A 9,521-nucleotide genomic window follows, 5' to 3' on the forward strand; every position below is an offset into this window, starting at 1 on the left:
CCCTGGGTTCAATCCCCAGTGCCAAAAAGTAAAAATAAAATAAAAAGGGCTGATGGCATAGCTCAGAGGTAGAACATACTGAGTTTGTTTATTTATTTATTTGTTTGTTTGTTTATTTATTTTGGTGGTACTGGGGTTCCTGGAAACCCTTCTACCACCGGTGTACACTCCCAGACCTAATATACATACATATATATATATATATATATATATATATTTTTTTTTTTTTTTTTTTTTTTAGAAACAAGGTCTCTGAAGCCAGCGAGGTTGGCTTCGAACCTGCATGATCCTCCCATCTCCGCCTCCCAAGCGTGGGGATTACAAGTGTGCGCCACCACGGCCCGGCGAACACTCTGAGTTTAATCCCAAGTAGAAAGAAAGAAAGAGAGAAAGAGACAGAGTCACTGGAAAGGCAGGAAGAGGGAAAGAAAGGAAACTGGAACTATTCCAGAGCAGGTGAATTCCTACTTCTCGTAGGCCTCCCCTGTCTAGGAATTCTGGGTGACCACTGCCCCAGAACACCTTTTTCCCCACCTCAGCCCAGCTCACCCTGTAGAAATAATCACAACATTCTTCAGCGTTTGCCATGATCTGGAACACGCATACAAACTCTACGTGTACAAACTCTGTTACAGATCCAGCTTCCCTGCTGGCTCTGCGTTCACGCACATTTGCATTTCCTGCACAGAGCAGGCCCTCGGCAAAGTTAGCTGAAGCCTGTTACTGGACGCACACCCCGGGCGACAGCCACACTGGGCTACTCACCATTCCCAGAAGACACCTTGCACTTCTTGTTCTTGGCTCAGCCTGTATGCTTTTCCTCCTGCCCTTTTCCATCTGCGAGACTCCTATTCACCCCTCAGAGCCTCACTCAGCTATTACCTTCTCTTTGAGGCCTTTCCCAACGCCCAGGCAACACCCTCTGGGCTCCTTGGACGGCTGCAAGCACCTCAGCTAGAGCTCCCCCCTAGGCTATTTCATATTTATGTACATACCAGTCCTCCCTCGTTGCCTGGAGATATTTAATTTTCTCTGCATTCGAGTGTCAATGATGGTATACAGCAGGTGCTCAGATGTATGCTAAACAAATTAGACAGCATTCAAGGATGGGAGCTCGATTGCACACACTCTTTGCGCTTTTCTACAAGGAATAGAATAGCAAAGGCTTGCCAGGTGTGGTGACACAGACCTGTAATCCCAGTACTTGGGAGGCTGAGACATGAAGATCACAGGTTCTGGGCCAACCTTAACAACTTAGTGAGGTCTTCTGTAACAGTGAGACCCTGTTTCAAAATAAAAAATAAAATAGGGCTAGGAATCTAGCTCAGAGGTAGAACACCCCTGAATTCCATCCCCAGTATTAAAAAGGAAAGAGGAAGAAAAAAGAGGAGGAGGAGGAGGAGGAGGAGGAGGAGGAGGAGGAGGAGGAGAAGGGGAAGGAGGAGGAGGAGGAGGAGGAGGAGAATAAGGAGGAGGAGAAGGAGGAGAAGGGGGAGGGGGAGGAGGAGGAGGAGGAGGAGGAGGAGGTAGAGGAGGAGGAGGAGGAGAAAGAGGAGGAGGAAGAGGAGAAAGAGGAGGAGGAGGAGGAGGAGAAAGGAGGTGGAGGAAGGAGGAAGAAGGAAGGGGAGGGAGCTGCTTTACTGCCCATCCCCCCTAAACTGCACTATATCCTGGCATTAGATAGGTCCTTGGCTGACCAGATAGGTAAAATAACCATCTCTCCTCCTTTCCTTACAGTTTCCCCCTATCCAGGCTGGAACTGAAAGTCTCCAATATCAGGGAGGGAGGGGCCATAGAGGATTATTTTCCTGGGCCCTGAACTTTGTAGCCAGAGCCCTGCCATGGCTCAGGCTTTTCTTCCGCCACCATGATTGACGCGTTGATAATCAGGCTAGAAGGGATCTCAGAGCTTGAGGTCCAGAGAACCAAAGGTTCGAGTGTATTGGAGAAAAATGTGCCTCACAGCTCAGATGTCTGATGAGAGTCTTGGGTTGCTCAAGGATAGGCCCATACACTCTGGAGCCACAGCAAAGCATCGAATGCCCCACTCGAGTATACCACGGCTTCCTTATCACTTCCCACCAGGACTGTTGCTGTAACTGGTCTTCTTGCCACTAATACATACTGCACACAACCAGCAGAGTGACCCAAATATTAAATACAATTTGAAAAATGTTCAGCCAGACAAGGTGGCACGCGCTTGTAATCCTAGTACTTGGGGGGCTGAGACAGGAGGATTGAAGGTTTGCGGCCAGCCTCAGCTGAGATTCTATTGCAAAATAAAGAATAAAAAATAGGGGCCAGGGATTACACTTGTAATCCCAGCATTTGGGAGGCTGAGACAGGAGAACCATGGTTCGCGAACAGCCTCAGCTACTTAGTGAGGCCCTCTGCAACTCAGTGAGACCCTGTTTCAAAATAAAGAATAGCCAGGCATGGTGACACAAGCTTGTAATCCCAGCATTTGGGAGACAGACCGGAGGATCACGGTTTGTGGGCGACCTCAGCTACTTAGTGAGGAGGCCCTTCCCAACTCAGTGAGACCCTGTTTCAAAAATTTAAAAAAGACTAAAAAATAGGGTTGGGGGTGTAGCTCGGAGGTACAATGCCTCTGGGTTCCATTCCCGGTACCGCAAAAAATAAATAAATACCCAGGCGTGGTGGCGCATGCTTGTAATCCTCACACTTGGGAGGCTGAGACAGGAGGATCGCACAGGTTCAAAATCAGCCTCAGCTACTTAGTGAGGCTCTCAGCAACTTAGTGAGACCCTGTTTCCAAATAAAATATTAAATGGGTCCGGGAGTATGGCCCAGAGGTAGAAAGCTTCTGAGTTAGACCCCCAGTACCACAAAAGAAGAAAGAAGGAAAGAAAGAAGGAAAGAAAGAAAGAAAGAAAGAAAGAAAGAAAGAAAGAAAGAAAGAAAGGGGAAAACTGTTCAGTCCTCCAGATACTGAAACAAGTCCCAGTTCTCACATGATATACAAGCCCACAAGAACTGGGTCCCTTCCCACCTCTCTACCATAGACTTTGCCTCCAGCCCCTCTACAGTCTAGAAGCCAAGTTTTCATGCTTCTTGCTCTGCAGTCGGCTACCACTCCCGATGAACCCAGCCTTGAAAACCAGCTCAAAGGTGACTCCTTAGTGAAGCCGTCCCTGCTGTCCTGGGGAAGATAGCCTCCCTGTGAAGAATGCTCTCAGATGAAAGCCACAGAACACCGGAGTGAAGCGAAGCGATTATTCTTACTTTGGGTTGATCACCTAAACAGGTTTGGTTTGGTTTGGTACTGAATATTGAACCAGGGGCATTTTACCTTTGAGCTACACCCCAAGCCCTTTTTCTTTTTCTTTTTTTTTAACAGGATCTCTCTAAGTTGCTGAGGTTCTTACTAAGTTGCTGAAGTTGGCCTTGAACCTGTGATCCTCCTGTTTCAGCCTCCCAAGCACTAGGATTACAGGTATGTGTCATCACTCCTGGCACATACAGTTCTTTAAACAGCTCTTTAAAATTCCCATCACAAGCTGAGTATGGTGGTACACGCTTATAATCCCAGTATGTGGGACCCAGCACCTTAAGAACATGCCTGCGTGGCGTGGTGGCGCAGCTTGTAATCACAGCATTTGGGAGGCTGAGACAAGAGGATGGAGGTTCAAACTACTTAGTGAGGCCCTTTACAACTCAGTGAGACCCTGTTTCAAAATAAAGAATAAAAAAAAGAACATGCCGTACTATACCCCCTTCAACTAGCACAGGAGTTGGAAGATAGTGCTCCCAGAAACTCCTCACTGCATGAGTGAACAGAACAGTGAAGGCAGAGAACCGTCCTCCCTGTGGCTCCTCCGTCCCTTCAGACCGCCCCAGTTTATTGAGCCCTGCACTTAGCCTCTCCATTTACTCACCTCCGCAGCTCCAGGTGACCTCCCCTCCCTGCTGTGCTGGATACCCAGCCTCACACTTGCCTGGCAGCTGCCCTAGTCCAAGAAGGAGATAACTCTCCACCAACAGACAGGCTTAACCCTTATGCCTTAGCTAAACCCCCTGCCCAATTCGAGAGAAGACAGCAACAGGGCGAGAGTTCCACACTTTTCTTTATTTTATTTATTTATTTATTTATTTATTTATTTATTTATTTATTTGCGGTACTGGGGACAGAACCCAGGGGCATTCTACCTCTGAGTGTCACCCCCAGCCCTATTTTTTATTCTTTATTTTGAAACAGGGTCTCACTAAGTTGCATAGGGCCTCACTAAGTAGTAGCTGAGGCTGGCTGTGAACCACGATCCTCCTGTCTCAGCCTCCTGAATGCTGGAATTACAAGCGTGTGCCACCACGCCCGGCTCACAGCTTTCTATACCACGTTCAGCCACGGCCCCAAAATGGGCATCCAAGTATTCAGGGTCAGAGTGCCTGGGCTAGCTAATAAGAAACCCACAGAGAAACATTTCACTTCTCCTGCCCAGGTGCAGGACCAGTGTAAGCCTGAAGAATGGCTGGGTTCATGTCACGAGAAGGAGTCGGGCTGAGAACATCCTCGAGGCGAAGCCATCTGGTGCCCTGCCACCTGGTTCTGGCCCCGTCACACTTCTGAAACTGCTTCAAAGATAACAAGATAACAGGTTGACTTCATTCACGCGGACACAGCCTGACCTAGACAGTCACATGAGGCTCCACCCTGTGCTCAGGAAGGCCCCCGCACTGCTACTATCTTGAAATTCTTACCCTTTTTTCTTTTTTGAACCAAAGGTCCAATATTTTCATTTTGCACAGGGCCCTACAATTATGTGTGTGGTCCTGGTCATCCATGATCTCTTACAAAACTCAGCAAGGTTTTCCTCCTCCACAAGGTCTGCACGGCATCTGACTTCATCCTCCTTTGTGCCACCCTCCTGCCCCCATCTTTGTGACACCCCAGGTTTCTATTCTCGTCCACCTCTCCCATCTAGTGGGAATGGGCAGGCTTCCGTACAATGCTTTGCGTATCATATGGGGCCAAAAGGCAAGGGCACAGGGGATTGGCGAGTGTGGCACCGGGGTGGTAGAGGCACCAATAGAATGGGAAATGGTTGGAGAAGGAATTAGGAAACTGGACTGCGGTCTTTGTCAGGCCACTGACTCACTCTGGTCACATTCTGGGCCTCAGTTTACCAGTCTGCGATCTAAGAAAGCTCAAGCAGATGGACCTTGCCTTTGAACTCTGTGAATCATGGACACCCTAGATCTGGCACTAAACTGGAGATAGTGTGGGTAGGATGGTACCATACAAAATGAGACTTTGGAGCCATGCAGTGTGGTGTACACTTGTAACCCTACAGCTTGGGAGGCTGAAACAGGAGGATCACAGGTTCAAGGACAGCCTCAGCAATGTAATGAGGCCTTCGGTAACCTAGCAAGTCTCTACTTCCAAACAAAAAAATAAAAAGGGATGAGAGTGTAGCTCAGAGGTAGAATGCCCCTGGGCTCTATCCTCAGTAACACACACACACACACACACACACACACACACACACACACACGGCTTTGGGGTGGTCAAAATAGCCAAGGTAGTTGGCCTGAGGGCAAAGGAGTTACGGAGGAAAAGCCACCAGGAGCTACGGTATTAGGTGAGTCGTTCAATGGTTATGACTCCTCTCCACACTTGCCTTTGCTAGATGTAGGAAATAAGATAGAGAGGGGGAAACCTGCAGGAGGCACTGGAAGTCAGGATCACAGCAGCTAGCAGCGGCACAGCCCCTGCAGAGCTGCCTCACGTCCATTCAACCATGGTTCTCTCAGCCCTGCAGCAGAGCTCACTCACAAAGACAGTTCTGAGGGCTCCGAGGCAGGCGTCCCCACAGCACGCACAAAACACGTCTCCTGGCTTCAAACGCTTCCCTCCACAGGGCAGTAGACATTAGGGGAGGTTGGTAGGATGGAGTGGCATGGGCTACACATGATAGTTGGATGAAGAGGCCCCAGGGAATAAGCCCTCTCTGGTTGTCAGGTATGAGGAAGAGTTCTGAGTGCTAATCTGGGAGCCCAGAGCCCAGCATACGGAGGAAGCCTGAGCCATCTGATCCAGACTGTAGAGTCAGCAGAAGAACCCATCAGCCATCCTGACTTCAGGCACCTCCATAAACCCCTTCCAAAAAGCCAGACATGGTGGTGCATGTTTGTAATCCCAGCACTTGGGAGGCTGAGACAGGAAGATTGCGCAGATTGGAAGCCAGCCTCAGCTACTTAGTGAGGCTCTTAGCAACTTAGTGAGACCCTGTTTCCATAAAGTATAAAAAAAGGTCTGGGAGTATAGCCCGGGGGTTGAAAGCCCCTGGGTTCCATCTCCAGTACCACAAACCAAACCAAAACAAAACAAAATAAAAAACCCCAGATGCTGCTTTGTGGCACATGCTTGGAACCCCAGCAACGTGGGAAGCTGACAAAGGAGGATCATTCGTTTGAGGCTACCCTGTCTTAAATAAAATTAAGACCCTGTCTTAAATAAAATGAAAAGGAGTCGGGCAGCTGGGTGTGGTGGCATACACTTGTGATCCCATTACTTGGGAGGCTGGGACAGTAGGATCACAGGTTCAGAAAGTAGGGAGACTCTCATCAATCTAGCAAGAGCCTATTTCAAACAAAATAAAATAGGGCTGGGGGTGTAGCTCGGAAGTAGAATGCCCCTGGGGCTCTATCCCCAGTACCAAAAATAAATAAATAAATAAATAAATAAATAAGATAAAAATAGAGCTGGGGGTATAGTTCAGAGGTATAATGTCCTTGGATTCAATCACCAGTACCACAAAAATAAAAAATAAAACAAAACTTACAACAAATAAAATGAAAAGGGCTAGAGATGTATCATCTAATCTGGTTACATGTTGAATTTTTCATCCTGAATAAAAGTAATTTTAACAACAAAAAAGGGGGTGCTAGAGATGTAGTTCAGTACATTTAAGATGTAGAACACTTACCTAGCATGGGCAAGACCCTGGGTTCAATACCCAGTACAGAAAAAAAAAAAAAAAAAGCATGGTAGTACACACCTGTAATCCCAGTACTTGGGAGGCTGAGTCAGGAGGATCACTAGTTTGCAGCCTGCCTCAGGAACTTAGTGAGGCCTTTCACAATATAGAGAGACCTTGTTTCAAAATAAATAAAATAAAATAGGGCTAGGAGTGTAGCTCAGAGGTAGAATGTCCCTGGGTTCAATCCTAGTACCAAAAACAAACCCTTTCAACTCCTAAAGGAGGGACCTTCAACCCAGAAGGAGACAAACTAAAATTGGACCACAGCGCCCCCTGGCCAGCAAGAGTTGGCAGTGTAGGGAGCCAGATGCGGTCCTCAGAAGAGATGCTTTCCAAGGGAAAGACTGAGGGAAGTTTGCTCATTGTGGAAGAAGGAGCCACAGGTATGGAGGAGGGCAGAGAAGAGTAGGGGGAGAGGTGGAGCTAGGGGACACAGGTTGTGGGAGACGATGGGTGTGAGAGGGGGCCCACACAGTTCTGTCTCCCTGGCCTGCCAAGCAGCAGTCCTGCCTAGCCGGGCTCTGGGCAAGGAGGGAGGTTCTAGGAGGCAGCAAGACCGTGCCAGCTGGGAGAGCAGCGATGCAGGACGGCAGTGATGGGGTCTTGGGAGGGGAGCCCAAGGCAGGAAATGGAACTTGGGCTTGGTCTTCCATGGCCCAGTTTATCAGGGTCCAGAATCTGCTCTCTCTGGCCAGGCCATGGCTCAGGTATCTGACACCTGGGGCCCAGAGTCACATGCCAGGAAACCCAATACACTTGGGCCCCAGGTCGCAGCTTCCAGCTGCCGCGAGCAGCAGGACTTCTGGAGGAGGCAGGGGTCTCCAGAGCTGAGCAGCAGGGAGCCTACTGCCGGGGAGAGGGCGGCAGCACAGGAGGACCCTGCCACCAACAGGGGTGAGAGGAAGGGAGAAGGAGGGAGAGGTGGAGGAGGGAGGACCGGCAGGGCAGACAGCACAGAGCTGGGGCAGGCAGAGGGGCGGATGCTCCTGGTCAGAGCAGGTGAGGCCGGAGGTACATTGTACCTAGTCACCTTGCCTCACTGGACAACCAAAGTCCTCCTGCCGATCTGGCTGTCATGCCTCCTTCACAGTAGTGTCAACCAGACTCTCTTGCACCCACCTGGTGGATCGAAGGAAAGGTTTTATTCCAACAAGGGAAATCAATACCCAGGCACAGGCAGAAACTCAGAAGCCCCCAGATTCACACCAACAGGGCCTTGGACCAAGAGGCCTCATAGATTAACCTTCTAGGATGAACAGATTCTAAGTCTCAAGCCCAGGGGACTCTTTACCCTAGAAGACACCCTTAGACAGACACCGCAAGGAGGGAGTAAAAAAGTCACCCGGGCCTGAGAGAGTCCCCAAAGAGCCCCATCCCAAACACCTGCCACAGAGGGAGCCCCGGCAATGGCTCTCTGCTCTCCTCATGTGGTCTTCTCTTCCCCAGATCCTCCTCCACCCAGGACTATGCCAACCTGTGGCCATGCTCACGTCAGCAGTTCACCTCCTGCCCCTCCTTCTGGTGACAGGCATAGGGGGTCCTGTGCCCAGCCCCCGGGCGCCTCCCCAGGGCTGCTACGTGGCAGAAGAAGCCGGTGAGAGAACGTTCCGCTGCAGCCAGGCAGGTTTGAGTGCCGTGCCCACAGGCATCCCCAACGATACCCGCAAGCTCTACCTGGATGCCAACCAGCTGGCATCCGTGCCAGCTGGTGCCTTCCAGCACCTGTCCGTCCTAGAGGAGCTGGATCTGTCCCACAATGCCCTTGCCCACCTCTCCGGGGCCGCTTTCCAGGGCCTGGCAGGCACTCTGCGCCACCTCGACCTCTCTGCCAACCAGCTGGCCTCGGTGCCTGTGGAGGCCTTCGTGGGGCTGCAGATCCAAGTGAACCTGTCTGCCAACCCATGGCGCTGTGACTGTGCCCTCCAGGAAGTGCTCAGGCAGGTGAGGCTGGCACCGGGCACTGGGACAGGCATCGTGTGCGGCCCCGGAGCCCGGCCAGATCTCGTGGGGCAAGAGTTTCTGCTGCTGGCTGGGGAGGAAGAGCTGTGTGGGACGGGGCGGGGCGGGGCCCAAAGGAGCACCGATGTGGCCCTGCTGGTCACCATGGGGGGCTGGCTGACACTCGTGGTGGCTTATCTCGTCCACTATGTGTGGCAGAACCGAGATGAGACCCGGCGGCCCCTCAAACGGGTCCCCGTGCTGCCCGTGCGCTCCGAGGACTCCTCCACGCTCAGCACAGTGGTCTGATGGCTCTCTAGACCCAGGCTCTCTCCTTTCCTTTGGCATCTCTGTATCCTCTGTGGCCACACCCCACGCTCCCTCCTGTCTCCTCTAAATATCTCTCTCTCTCGCTCTCTCTCTCTCTCTCCTCTCTCTCTACCAATGCCATATTTAGTGCCTGGGTTTTTGTTTTGTTTTTTGTGGTACTGGGGATTGAACCCAGGGGCATTCTATCTCTGAGCTACACCCTCAGCCCTATTTTTTACTCTTTACTTTGAAACAGGGTCTCACTAAGTTGTG

General features: G+C 50.7%; 1 protein-coding gene across 1 annotated transcript; it reads left to right on the forward strand.

Annotated features, from left to right (window-relative positions):
- Positions 1 to 8,436: 8,436 nt before the first annotated feature.
- LRRC3C (leucine rich repeat containing 3C) lies at positions 8,437 to 9,248 on the forward strand (the record flags this gene model as incomplete). The annotated part of the gene is made up of 1 exon (XM_080712611.1): positions 8,437 to 9,248. Exon 1 carries the CDS (start codon positions 8,484 to 8,486, stop codon positions 9,246 to 9,248), a length of 765 nt encoding a protein of 254 aa, XP_080568737.1. The 5' UTR covers positions 8,437 to 8,483.
- Positions 9,249 to 9,521: the final 273 nt, after the last annotated feature.

Source organism: Muscardinus avellanarius (assembly GCF_963383645.1).
Source record: "Muscardinus avellanarius genome assembly, chromosome: 16".
Classification (NCBI taxonomy): Eukaryota; Metazoa; Chordata; class Mammalia; order Rodentia; family Gliridae; genus Muscardinus; species Muscardinus avellanarius.